The sequence below is a fragment of the Clavispora lusitaniae genome, assembly GCF_014636115.1.
Source record: "Clavispora lusitaniae strain FDAARGOS_655 chromosome Unknown tig00000038_pilon, whole genome shotgun sequence".
In the NCBI taxonomy this organism is placed as follows: Eukaryota; Fungi; Ascomycota; class Pichiomycetes; order Serinales; family Metschnikowiaceae; genus Clavispora; species Clavispora lusitaniae.
The window spans coordinates 1260414-1274257 of record NW_027093976.1 but is presented as its reverse complement, the minus strand read 5'-3'; the positions used below and the strand labels follow the sequence as shown (position 1 = coordinate 1274257).

The 13844-nt window shown below is 44.4% G+C and overlaps 5 protein-coding genes across 5 annotated transcripts; 4 read left to right on the top strand and 1 right to left on the bottom strand. All coding sequences in view use genetic code 12, as the record gives it.

Moving 5' to 3' along the window:
• Nucleotides 1–81: 81 nt before the first annotated feature.
• FOB63_001689 (uncharacterized protein) lies at nt 82–2229 on the top strand (the record flags this gene model as incomplete). Its single annotated transcript, XM_002618188.2, has 1 exon — nt 82–2229. The coding sequence occupies one exon, from the start codon at nt 82–84 to the stop codon at nt 2227–2229; it is 2148 nt and encodes a 715-aa protein (XP_002618234.2).
• A 99-nt stretch (nt 2230–2328) lies between these two features.
• Nucleotides 2329–2577, bottom strand: FOB63_001688 (U2 snRNP complex subunit YSF3; the record flags this gene model as incomplete). Its single annotated transcript, XM_002618189.2, has 1 exon — nt 2329–2577. The coding sequence occupies one exon, from the start codon at nt 2575–2577 to the stop codon at nt 2329–2331; it is 249 nt and encodes an 82-aa protein (XP_002618235.1).
• Nucleotides 2578–3464: 887 nt separating this feature from the next.
• Nucleotides 3465–4907, top strand: FOB63_001687 (uncharacterized protein; the record flags this gene model as incomplete). The annotated part of the gene is made up of 1 exon (XM_002618190.2): nt 3465–4907. The coding sequence occupies one exon, from the start codon at nt 3465–3467 to the stop codon at nt 4905–4907; it is 1443 nt and encodes a 480-aa protein (XP_002618236.2).
• A 2103-nt stretch (nt 4908–7010) lies between these two features.
• On the top strand, nt 7011–9926 carry FOB63_001686 (uncharacterized protein; the record flags this gene model as incomplete). Its single annotated transcript, XM_002618191.2, has 1 exon — nt 7011–9926. The coding sequence occupies one exon, from the start codon at nt 7011–7013 to the stop codon at nt 9924–9926; it is 2916 nt and encodes a 971-aa protein (XP_002618237.1).
• A 239-nt stretch (nt 9927–10165) lies between these two features.
• FOB63_001685 (uncharacterized protein) lies at nt 10166–12135 on the top strand (the record flags this gene model as incomplete). Its single annotated transcript, XM_002618192.2, has 2 exons — nt 10166–10190; nt 10319–12135. The coding sequence occupies 2 exons, from the start codon at nt 10166–10168 to the stop codon at nt 12133–12135; spliced, it is 1842 nt and encodes a 613-aa protein (XP_002618238.2).
• Between the last annotated feature and the right edge of the window lie 1709 nt (nt 12136–13844).

Sequence of the window (13844 nt, the reverse complement as noted above, 5' to 3'; positions counted from 1 at the left end):
GCAGGATTTTGTAAACATTAATGCAATACACGAGCTCGCTAGCATAACATCTTCTGACAGAACTGAGTCTTCGATGGTATCATGTCTGAGCACATAGGTACACGTGTTTCTGTTCCAGGTACAACCCAAGGATATGGAATCTTACGCTACATTGGTGGCATTGAAGGAAAATCTGGCGTTTTTGCTGGCCTCGAGTTGCAGGGTCCCATCGCTGCTTCGAGAGGCAAAAACAATGGCTCTGTCGACGGCATTCAATACTTTGAAGTATCACAACCAATGTCTGGCTTATTTTTGCCTTGGGAAAGGCTTCGAAATGCCAACCCCAAGCTTTTAAGGGCAGATAGACCCCAAACTCGACCATCAAGTGTGTCAAGTCGAAGTGAAATGCTATACACTCCTTCTCCCCCTACCCGGAAAACCAGCTCAAGACTTTCATATTTGAACTATAGAGATAGCGGAAGCAGAGGCTCTGATGCTACAGGGCGTGAAAGTCCGTTTAGTGGGCCCCAACAAATTCATGTAACAAAGCGCAAATCAGCGATAAACGAGAATAACAAAAGTCCTGCGCTGTCGACGCTGTCTCTGTTAGTTGGCTCCAGGACGAGTCTGGGCGACCTATTTCAAAAATGTGCCCAGCCACAAGCTGAACTCCATGCTGTTCTCCGAGAGTTGGACGAATGTAAATCAGCAATGCAGAAAAAGAATAAAGAACTTCAAGAGAAGACTCGGATTCTTGAAGAGCTTCAAACTACCATTGCTGAGGTAGATCCAGTTATGGAGGCTTATGAAAGGTCTGTGCAAGAAAAAGACCAAAAGCTTCAGAGACAAAGGAAGGAATATGATGGAGCGAGAGAAGAATGGAGACAAAGTTTAGATTTGATGTTGAGCGCGCAGCAAGAAGCGGAGACTTTCTATGAGCAGCAAATTGAGGATTTGAAAGAGGAGATTGGGCGCTTATCTCGGGCAAACGCACATGTCAACTCCACCAACGGTGAACAACTTTCGTTAGAACTTCAGAGTCTTCGAGAAGAAAATCAGCAACTCAAGCAAGAAATTAATAAGAAAGGTGAGTCTAATGGGTTAGATGGGTACGAAAAAGAATACGTGGAACTGCTCGAGAAAAAGATTGAAAGGCTCCTGCAAGATATTTCATCATTGGAGTTCGTGATAGAGGATACAAAGAAAAAATCAAAGGAAAAGGACGCGATCATTTTGCAACTCAATTATAAATTGGAAGAAGAAAACCATGAAGTTGACACATTGCTGACCAAGATAGAAAGTTTGACTGTCAAAGATTTAGAACAGAAGGAAGGAGATCATCAATCTCAAATAGCGAAGTTGCAAGGTGTCATCACTCAAAACGAATCCAAAATAATGGAATTGAAGGAGACAGTGGAGCGTAAGGAAAAGGAATACTACGAACTACAAGAAAAGTACGTATCTCAGGAAAAGTTGATACAAGATATGGAGAACCTACAAGCAGAGCAAAACTCGTTGATTCAGCATCTACAATCTGCTTCCGCTAAAGACAGCGATAATGACATAGAAAGAAATGCTCTTCTGAAGCAAATTGAAAACTTAAAGGCAGAGCTTTCGTCAGCGAACGAAAAAACAGTTGCATATGAAACGAAAGAGAGGGAACTTGTTAACAAGCTACAAGAGTATGAGGCCAAGGTAAAGGAACAGGAAACGAAGGTGAAGAAATATGAACAGGAAGAAATAGATTTGCGCTCTCAAATACAAGCGGCTAAAGAGACTCAACCGAACGACGCAACCGCAATGGAAAAGCAAATCGAGGATTTGAAGCATGAACTCCAAATGCGTCCGTCTTTTGACGAGCTCAATGAACTCCATGCTTCGTTGGAAGAGGTTGACAGGCTCCACACAAACGAGTTGTATTTGAAAGATAAGGAACTTTCCTCCTTGCGCGAGGGATTTCAAAAAATCATGGAGGAAAACAAAAACCTTCAAGATAAGTTGAAAACCGCGACGAGCTTAGCAGCACTTCCGTCTACGCCAACAGTATATGGCTCGAAACTGTCGAATGGACCATCGCCCGGTTCAGGTAGCCTTCCTGACCCAGAGTCGTGGGCCAAAACAGACTCGCTCCCCGTTTATGAACCTGTGGTAAAGAGTGATCCTAGTGAAGGAAGAGAAGATTGGTGTGGTCTCTGCGAGAGGGAAGGACATAATAGTTTGGATTGTCCCTACGAAAACGACATTTTTTAGTCGGATTAGCCCTATGTACAAAAGTATAGAATGTGATGATACCCATGCAAACTGCCGGATGTAATGCGTGACTGATTTGTTGTTGCTCGAGCTGTTGCCTCACTTTCGGTTCACCTTACTGAGTGGCTGTACCATTCTTTTGATGAGCGCCTGTCTCACTAATTCTGGATGTGTGTTCGTTGCTGTAGCTTGGTAAGTTAGCATATTATCATGCATTGCAAGCGAAGCAAGTGTGTCCCGGTGAATATTAGAAAGAAACTCATCCCGTGTCGTATCGGCGTTGCCCAACCCAATGTATTTGCCTTTGAGGTGGAGGTACTGGTGCGTTTCTCGTACTTTGTCAGCCATTAGGAAGAAAGATGGAGTCAAGTGTTTCTGAAAATATCAAGAGTGTATACACGCCTCGCATCACCATCGGCCCGGTCAAAGTGGCAGAGACAAGTAGCCTTTCCACCTAACCTGAAGCGTAAAGTGTATGTTAAACTCGTTAGCATGAACAGATGACATAGAAGGGCCCCTTTTCCTTGCTGGTGAGAAATGGCACACATTCATGCTTTGTTGTCGCTAGAATGCGACATAGTATAGACCAATAGTGCATTAGGCGTTAATCTCTCGGAAATGTAATTATCTTCGCCAAGTTGCGATTTAGCTGCAGGAAGAGGTACCGCCTCTCTCAGCGGCCGTTTGTTCGTGTGGGTAAAAGTGGAGAGTTTGGGGCGCGGCAGCACCACAAAAGAGGAGAGCGCGTCAACAGTTGGAAGAAAAGGTGAAGAAAATAAATAGACTATTCTCCTCAAAACCGGTGATTGCGGGGATCCAAGGAGACATAATGAAATGCCGTTCAGTCACGCCTGTATAGCATCATGTAACACCTGCACATATCCACTCGCTATCAGAGATGTAGTGCACAAGTCTGTTGGGGATAGAATATATATTGACTAACCTCGCATAAAAGCCGATTTGCCCTCTGTCTAAAATTCCCCATCGCAAATCAAGGGTTTCATTTTCACTTTTCTTTTTCTTGTTTCTTCTACTTGAAGATTTTCTGTGCCACTGCTGACTCCCGCGGGATATCGTGCAATCGCTCCTGATAACCGTTGTGAATTGCTTTTTTTTCGTTCCATTTCCTCGCTCTTGTCAAGTGTCCAACCGCCCCTCTTCACACCCAATCACGAATCTCTTACTTTTTCATTTGCCGCGCACACTTTCGACTACCACTGTTTCTTCTTTGCCCAATGGTCCCAAAACCAAACAATGACGTGTCTATTGCCGATCTTATTGGAGATTTAGATGACTCTTCGCTCAAAATCTTCTCCATGTATAGACACAAGAGCTACTTGCCCCACAAAGAGAGAGTATCCAACATCGCATGGCGCATCCACAACAAGAAGCTTTTTGGCCCTAAGGGACGTGTCTCCAAGCTGGTTGGAAAACCCCTTTCCGAGACTAAAAGTACTTCGCAGCCAATAAAATCCGACTCCAATGTCGACGATTTTGACTACGTTGCCCATATACGTCGCATCTCTAGAGAAGAGTACGGCGAGGATCCTGTTTCTCTCTCTGTGTCTTCTTTGCATCTGCTGCGTCCTCTGATTCTGTTTAGAAAGTCCTCTGAAAAGTCGTCTGACATCCATCGACTCCGATCCAATCCCACAAACGCTACTTCCATGGCTACCTCTTTTCTGACACCTTCCAACTTCAATGTGTCTCACCGAGGCTCTGCTCCAATGACAACGTCTTCAAGCCCAGTATCTGCTGCTCGATCCCAAAATCGGACGTCGTCGTCCTCCTCGTCAGTTCCAACGAATGCTGGCAATTCTTTCCTCTCCTCATACATCAATCTGTTAGAGTCTACACTCAAACAGGATTACCAGATGTCACATTCGTCGTCATCGAGTCATTCAGGTAATGCGTCAACGTCGGCGGCTCTGGTCCATGTAAAACTGGATGTGTCTTCAAAGCAAACTCTACTGTGCACGAACTGCCACACAGTCACAACTCCACTCTGGAGGAAAACTAACGAGGGAAATGTCTTGTGCAACGCATGTGGTCTTTTCTACAAGCTCCATGGAATCTTGCGCCCACTAAATGCGCTTTCGACAATGAGTCAAAAACGGCCTACCCCTCGCTCTCGTGCACCGAATTCTACTTCGCTGGTTTTCCAAACCCCCCAAAGCATAATTAGTAACAGCCAAACAGCAGGTACGAAAAGGAGCCTTGACAATGTCATTTCGAATAATAATGTCGAGTTGTTTTCCAAAATCAACGACACCCCCGCTCCTCACGGTGAAAGCCACGATTCGCATCCTTATTCTACTAGCGTGCCAACTCCTGGCTCGGGAAAAAATGGGTTTTATTCGATGGGAACCTTCAATGAATACCTGCTGGAATCACCTCTTCAGGTTACGAATACGGCGTCCTTTGGTGTGGATAACCGTACGTCAACTGCCCAGGATGCGGACGATATTGACAAACTCTTAAACAAGAACATATTTCAACTGGAGTCCTTCGTCATTGGTAGCGAAGACCCTCATATGGGCCACGACTTTGGTGACTCTGTATTCAATTTCAATGGTTTAGAAGCCACAGATGAAATTTTGATTGACGAACCAGGTCATAATAATAGGAATAATTGGAACTGGTTGGATTTTGGACCTGCAACTGCGGGAGGACATTAGGAATCTACAAGGATATGCGGCACTGACTCAATTTATTTTATTTTTTTTAATTCTCGATATTTATCGAAAACTTTTTAACATTTTTTTAATGGCTTTGACTAGTTTGAAGCGGTCGGGAGATTATTATACTTAATAGAAGTGACAATATATGCTTTTGAGCACCAATTATTGCGTGTGTAGATAAATAAAATTTCCGTTGATACAAATGATTTTCATTGCAGAGGAAGGTTTTGATTCAACTATGTCCAATTGATATAATAAGTAAAGACATGCATGTAGACATTGCTCGTGCCTGTAGCCTTTTGGTTCCTATTTTTTTCGCCGCTACTACCACAGTTGCGAAAGGGAGGACCAGCAACATCATGTCGGAGATAGTTGCATTAAAGATTTGGCACTGTTCACCTGTGATATACCTTAGAATTCTTGATACTTTAATCTGTACCTAAAAGTTTATCAGAAATGTTTATTCGTATATTTTTTGTTGTAACGATCAGTGAATACTTTTGACTAGTTTTCCATTTCGCACGAAATAATTGCTAATTGTCGTCTATGCTTGGGAACACAACTTGAGCGCAGAATGTTTAACAAAAAAATCGAAAAAAAGACACACAAGACTCCAGCTACTATTATCGCAGGTCCTCGGAAAAGTTCTTCTGGCAACACAATAGCAGCAACAGTCTAGCCGCATATGAGTCGCACCGGTTGTTAGCCCAGATGCAAATGCCTTAGGAACCCCTTTTCATCGGTGGCAGTTTGGCATTATACCATTGCAAATGACGACATAACACATATCACGTCTGGAAAATGGAATTGAGAATTGCTTTATTTTCAGAGTCTGCAAAAGAACCTGATATGAAATACTAGTGAACGCAATTTTCAGTTGCGGAATTTCAGGTATTTGACCTGAAAGTTATTACTTACGTCAATTTTCGCTCGAAGGTTTACGGATCTAATAGATAAGCATTTCGACAATATATGTGAGACGTGTAACAAAGAGATTTCATTGGCTAATAGGAAGCAAACAAACGTTTTCGAGTAGAAGCTAGGTGATCACAAGGCATTATAATAGCTAAGTTACACCTGTACTTAGCGGAGGTGAGACCTATTGCAGCGTCTAAAATTAGCCTCATACTTGTTCACCACACGACCTATTCTGCGGCTCCAGTACCATGTGCCTGTCATTTAAGGTGGCTTGGTATAGCGAGATACTCGACTTCCCTGCACACCATACCTGTACTTGAGGTTATATGTATGGAAAAAGTTTCTGTTCCATAGCCAATTTCATGCACACTTGAGTACAAGCAGTGCTTGTTAACTGATACACTAGGATGGGACTCAATTGCACAATCTGCATGTTTCGATTAAGATTCAATAAACTCAACAACGGGCCCGCAAAATGCAACCATCTCGTAGTTTTTGTGAAGGGGTACTTCACTTTCTTCGTTCTTCCAGGGTATACTTGCTCATAAAAAAGTTTCAAACCCCCGCCGAAGGTTTTTAGCGCAGGCACTATAATCCTTGTTCATGGCGAGTGTGCACATCCGTCATACCCCTACTCAATACAGTCTATTTTATGGAGCACTACTACCGGTGAAGGTTAATTTCTAAGACCCCTTTGTAATATAATATGAAGCACTCGTATTGGGCTCATACTCCTCGACGAAGCTTTCGCGCAAAGTGCATTAAAGCGCATTAGCGGATAAGAAACATAGGTGGGAGGTGATCCGAAGGGGCCGGCAGTGGCTTCTCTCTCGTAATGCAAAACACGCAACGCCTTATATTACTGCCGCACAGAGAGCCAGGGGAGAGGTTCTGACCGCAGCTCGGCTATTCGAGAACATAGTATTGCGCACAGCGGTGCTTTTTTGTTTATTTCGATGCTGTATCGGGCAGAAATGCGCCTGCGCAGTGCCATGCATCATTGATTTGTAACTTTTTTTTTTTTTTTTTTTGGTACTTCTGTTCGACAGAAATCCAGCCCGGAACAGATAGAGAATTCTCCTTTCTTAGGCCACACATCCTCAACAACCATAAAGTACTTCTACATAGCCCTAACAGCTAATTATCGTCAGCATTCCGCTCGGATCATGGTAAACGAAGTCAATGGGCCTTCTCACTAAGTTTAAATCCGACGACAAGCGCAAGGGCTTTTCCTTGAAACCGCTGTCTTCCAAACTTAACAAGGAACTTAAAAGAAACCATACTTCTGAATCTTCAGTCACTGAAGCATCCGAATTTCTGCTGACGGCCTCCGCCTCGTCTTACTCGTCTCAAGATTCACATCGGAAAGAACCGCCAAAGCAATTTGCCTCCACTTCCAGACCTGACCCACACGTCTCGCCTCTGACGAGCCACATTGCTTACCCGGCACCACAGAAGGCTCCACTTGCAGTAAACAGGCGAAGTCATCCGTCGTACCGGCAAAGTTCAATTTCTCTGTCGTCTATCGCTTCAAACAATTACGCAGGCGGGATTAAGCCTCCGTACCTTGACGCTACACAAAACTCTCAACGGAGAATTCTGCAGAAGTCCATGCTGATGAATGTTTTAACCAAGAATCATCGGGCAAGCATGTCCATCCCTCATTCTGTCTCCACAACGCAGCTCTCCGATACTTCCACGATGGAAACGAGTTCCGAATATGAGAGCGAGCTGGATGCGGCCCACAAACACCCTTATTATGAGCAATGGAAACAATATTACGCAGCATTAGCGTCGTACAAGACGCCTCAAAACGAAAGAGACCCTGAAGCATATTACCGAACTATGAACGCCGTTTCACCCCAAATTTCTCCAGATTTGGGTGAAAGAAATCACTCCTACTTCAACACTGCGAGCCCTCGTTATTACAATAGCAACTTTGAACATGCATTCGAAGACACACATAATAGTAAGTTCTTAATGAAGTCCCGCCAATCAACAATCAGAAGTACAAGGTCGTTTTCCGTTCCTCTGATAGCACCTAGGATACAGCCTTCTGCTATCAGTAACAGATCCGTGTCTGTTAATGTCGAATCAGAGGACTCTCCTTCACCAAAGGAAGAAGAGGAAGATTTTACTGGAGCCAAGCCAAGTGTGTTGGGCTCATCAAATAAAGTAAATACGGCACTGTTGGCCCATGGGTTACTGAAGTTGACAATGGAAGAACAACCGACGGCAGACATTTCGGACTACGAGGCTTTTTTCTTCAATGAGAGTGGAGAACTTGAGGAGCAATTAGTGGAAGAACAAAATGGAAGCTCATCAGCTAGCCCAAAGGAAGATGCCAGAAACAGCATAGAAGAAAACTCACCAGCTACACCAGACCCGCAACAACAGCCTTTTGGCCATACACATGCGATATTAAGCCCAGAGTTGACTGGTCCTGAATTGGAGAGGGCGTCATTGCCCCAAAAATTATCGCAACCACCCTCGCTTCCTGCTTCGTATGGGTCTGTTTCGCGGACATCTTCCAGAGACTCTGCCAGCTCTTTCAACTCACTTCAGAGTGAAAAGAAATTCAAGGTGGGCAACTCTCGCCGAATCGTTGACCATGAAACTGATAGTGTCAAACGGGCATCTCGTTTTGTCCCTCCAATGCCGGGTCCACCACCTCCGCAACTAAGGAACTCATACTTCCAAAGCCCTGATGCCAGCCCTATGCGCAATAGCGTCGCCTCGTTCCCAATACAGAACGCCGCTTACTTGCAACAAATCCAGCAACAAATCCAGCAGCTCCAACAAATGCAGCAGATGCACATGCCTGGTTTCACCAATGGTCGTATGCCATTCAGTTCGAGCCCATCCCCACCACCACCAAAGTCAACAGATGACACTATTAACAATGCCATCGAAGAATTCGTCTATTTGAGAAATATCATCGCAGCAGGCAACAAAAGCTTTGAATTCCGCTTGAAGTGGGTCAAAATGTTATTGGAGGCTTGTAACTACAAGCTTTTTGCGTATATAAATATCAGAGGAAAAAGCATTCCTTCCGACCAGATTGCAACCAACAAACAATTCTTCATCAAGTCGTTTTTAACTCATCTCCAGAAACTTCTTAAGGAACTCGAGGGACTGTCGGATCCATCTGATTTAAAGATTTTCGCTGAGGCGTGTTATCTCTATGGATGCCTTCTTAAGCATGAATATGTTCCTAAGTACGAACAGGACTTTGGAATTGTTAGGGATGATGAGGAGGCTGAACGGTACTTGCTCAAGTGCTTGGATATGTATCCTGGTTTCTTCAAGGCTCATTTCCAGTTGGGTGACTTGTACGAGCAACAAAATACCGAAGAAAAGTTTGAAATGGCTCTAGCTCACTACAAAGAGTCTGCGCGAATGGGATTCAACAGGGCAATTTATCAAGTGGCCATGCTTCTCTTGACTGTTCCAAGCATTCGTCTGACCAAGTTTTTGAAGTACTTGCGCAACTTGTCGGATATCAACATGAACTCAAAGGACATTGTTCTCAGTGGATTTGACAGAAATGAACTAGAGGAAGTGGTTGGATTGGCGCTGTTCCAGTTGGGTAAAATATACGAGGGAATTTACCCAGGTGATTTGAATCCTGAAGACGAATTCATTGCTGAGTGCCTTGAGATCGCTCCCGTGAACTATGTTAAAAGTTTAACATACTATAATCGGGCTGCTAAGCTCCATTGTCTCCAAGCCCAAGTTAAGTTGGGCTACATATACGAAAATGGGGAATTGAACAGACGGAAAAACGCGAACAAGTCAATCCAATGGTTTATCAAAGCATCAACCTCTCCTCTCAAGTTCAAACGGCATCCAGAAGCTCTTTTAGGAGTAAGCAGGTGGTTTATGAGGGGCTCCAATGAGGAGAGCAAACATATTCCACACCCTGACCCCCAGAGAGCGGTCATTTGGTGTGAAAGGGCGTGTAAGGAGTTCAATTATCCAGAGGCTTTTTACGTAATGGGCACATATGCTGAGATGGGGCTCGTTGAAGGAACCCCAAAAGAATGGTTTGACAATGCTTACAGCTTGGGTTTTATCCCTCCAGACCAAATTGCATGAGTGAAAGCTGAAATTTCATTTTTTACTAAAATTGCATTTTTACTAATATATTATTGATGTAAACACCTTGAACCTGTAGCAAGATAGCCAACGGGAACTAGTATATTTTGAGAGCTGAAGATGCGACTTTTGGGCATTCCAAATGGATCACCACTGGTGTGCTCGCGCTCAAAAATTTTCGGCGTGCCAACGCTTTTTCGTTTTCTCCTTTCTTCTTCAAGGTCCATTTGCTGAGTATCATGTCCTTAGATACCCAATTCTACTGTATGTGAAACGTTTAATGTCTTCGTTGTGCTGAGGAATTCTAGCACGTCCCACGAAAGGCTTCTGCACCATCGAGGAAAGTAACTTCGAGTTGCCCGTATCTCGCATCCACCCACTAACTTTTTTAGGTCGTCAACCGAGGTCAGTTGACTTGATACAAAATTATCAAGAGGTCACCTCTTTCCCAAAGCCTACTCTAGAAGTCCGTTGCGCTATTTACAGTCCTAATGGTCAGTATTTTGCGTACACGCAGCCCAAGCACGTAACTTTGGTGCTCACTAAAGATGAAGCATCAAACGACGAAGTGGTCGCCACCATAGAAGTTCAAGACACTTTCGATTTGCATTTCTCTCCAAATGGACGTTATTTGGCCATGTGGACCAAACCAATCTTGTTAAACAAGGAGAGTGGAGTGTGGTCGGACAATATCATAATTTACGATGTGGAGAAAAAAGAAGTTGCAACCCAGTGGTCCAATAAGCATCAAGGTGGATGGAAACCTCAGTTCACACAAGATGGCAAGTTTATGGCCAAAAACTTTAACAACAAAGAGATCCACTTCTACGATACAACAACCAACATGGACATCAAAAAGCCATCCTACAAATTCCGTTTACAGGATAGCAGCGCCACGTTCCAGAACTTCCAGTTGAGTCCTGGTTTGAACCCTGCCGTGGCAGTATTTATCCCCGAGAAGAGTGGTAAACCTGCGCAGGTTTTGATCTACAATATTCCCAGCTTCAACCAACCTATCTGCACGAAATCATTCTTCAAGGCAGAGAAGTGTCAGTTGAAATGGAACGCTTTAGGTACGGCGTTATTGGCTTTGGCTTCTACTGACCACGATACAAGCAACAAGTCTTACTACGGAGAAACTAACTTGTACTTGTTGGGCATTGCCGGTCTGTATGAACGTATTGACTTGAAGCGCGAAGGTCCTATTCATGATATTACGTGGTCACCTTCGGCTAGGGAGTTTGCTGTCAGTTATGGATACATGCCATCGGAAACCACCTTCTTCGACGCTCGTGGAAATGCCATCCACTCTTTGCCCACTGCACCAAGAAATACCATTTTGTACTCACCACATGGCCGTTTCGTCTTGGTGGCCGGCTTTGGTAATTTGCAAGGTACAGTGGATGTGTACGACCGCCAGGATAAATTCAGCAAGGTTTGTACGTTTGAGGCATCTAACACATCCGTTTGTGAATGGTCACCATGTGGCCGCTTTATCTTAACTGCAACCACATCTCCTAGATTGCGCGTTGACAATGGCTTGAAGATCTGGCATGCGAGCGGTAAGTTGGTGTACTGCAAGGATTATGCTGAGTTGTTTAGCATTCTGTGGAAGCCACAGCCGATCGAAAAGTTCCCTCCTTTAAGGCAATTGGAAGCTTGCCCGGAACCACAGCAATCGGCAAAGGACTTCCTCGCCAAGAAGGCTGCTTTGGGTGGTAATGGTGGTGTGAAAAAGGCGGGAGCTTACCGTCCTCCACATGCTAGAAACTCTGGTGCTGCATCTACTGCCACATCTTTGTATCAGAAAGAGTTGCAAGGAGGCAGCAGCCCGGCACCATCAGGCACTTTTGTGCCGGGTGCCGGAGCTCGCCGTGTGGTTCCTGGTGCCGCGCCAGCGCCAGCACCTAAAGAGTCAAAGACTGCGGCAAAGAACAGAAAGAAGCGTGAGGCTAAAAAGGCTGCTAGTGGAACTCCAGAGGTGGAAGCACCAAAAGAAACACCGAAGGAAGGTGTAGCCGGTGTTATTGGTGGCGTGGTATCTTTGGAAGAGAAGAAAATCAGGCTGTTGTTGAAGAAGCTCCGAGCCATCGAAACATTGAAGATGAAACAGGCACAGGGCGAGCCATTGGAGGACACGCAGGTGAGCAAGATCAACAAGGAGGACGACATCCGCAAGGAGTTGAGCGAATTGGGATGGGCAGAGTAACTTTGTTGTGAAGCTTCACCAAGAGCGCTTTAAGCATTGTATAATGGCTGTATAATGTGTACGATGCATGTACGTCGCAGACTATCGGATGCATCATATATCTGTATGCTTTAGAGCTAGTCTATGTAGAAGCTCTGCCTGGTACGATCAAGAAGCTCTCGAATTTTGATTTCATAGAAACTGCTCCACGTTTAAGCTACAGTCTGCTTCTGTCACATTCAGCGACATAGATTTCGGAGTATAGTAATTTTATAGTTCAAGTTTCAGGGTTTACGTGTTTTGTGATACATATCAAGTGTCATATCAATTTAGGAAACTCTCGCAAGCAAAGCGACTAAACACGGCAAACAGTCCGATCCGCGAAATCCGCAGCAGCAAAGTTTTTACACTCCCCAACAAGTAAGAAAGGGATTTCATTATCATTATTGTTCCGCTCTGTATGATGCCTAGCAACGGCCATTTTAGAATCTCGAGAAAACTCAAACTAAGCGCATCTTACACCTACAACAACTATATTGACAGGTGCATCTGTCTATTAATATACTGGACAGCCCGCAGAAAGTTGCCCCATCTGCCCTCTTGTCAATCTTGTTTAACTTCATCTGTATCTACATACGATCTCGAGTATATTGTCTGATGCCTGCACAACACACAATCCGGCATATATCGTCGGCATTGTGTGAAGCTTCTATGTGTCCTACAAGAAAGTTACCATAGAGTCTCACAATGAACATTCTAGCACGTACATCGATATTACCTACACGTATGAGGGTAGGTTGCGCTTGTTTGAGTAAGAGGTCTGCTACCAAATTCAAAGAATGTAACATATAAGCTGTAGTTTACAGCCCGCCTTACACACGGGCATGGCCCGTTTTCCCCGATATTGCACAAACACGGAAATCCCACCCATCTTGGCTAGACCTACAATTTCTCGCACAGGAGTCGGATCGGCGCGAGCACTAAAGTAAAATACGCGCCCAAAGAAAACACTAAGCCATTCTCTTCTCCACAGGGCGCGCGCACTTGAGGTCGTGCAAAGCTCGTGTTTACTGCGCAGATTGATTCGCAGGTTTTCTGGATCTCGATCTTCTTCTTCCCTTCTTTTCTCGTCGCTGTACAGTTATCGAAAGGTATGTTAATCCTTCTTGCTAGCATGGCTCAAACGCCTTTGCAAACATGAATCTCGCTCAGATATCCTCGTTCTCGAATTACTCTTGTGCCTCGTCGCATCGCGTCGAAATCTCTCTTCTTGCCCCTTGGTGGATCTACAAGCCAAGGGTGAAACAGGGAATATGTTTATGCTTGTTTTCTTCTATCTAGTCAGATAGATCATGACTCTTTAGCCTACCGGTCCACATCCGGCTTCTTCCGCAGACAGAATGCTTATTTCACCTCCTGCTGAACCATTGGCAGTTTTGTTTCATAGTCTTTCCTACTCCCCTACTACTATAAAGTCAGTCCCAACCCGATCTACAATAGACACCACAATACGACATCTCATTTTACAAGGCATCACACACACCCCTTATTGAACAAATGAAATGGGGGATCAACAAGATTTAGGTATCGTTCCTGGATCAATTTCTTTTTTTCCGTTAGTGTGCAGGTCCATTAGTGGGCGCAGCAAGCGTATCAAAAGATGTTGGGGCGGGAACGAAGACTTGAAAGACACATGATTTGCCTTTTTTTATACCTTTCTTCTGTTTACA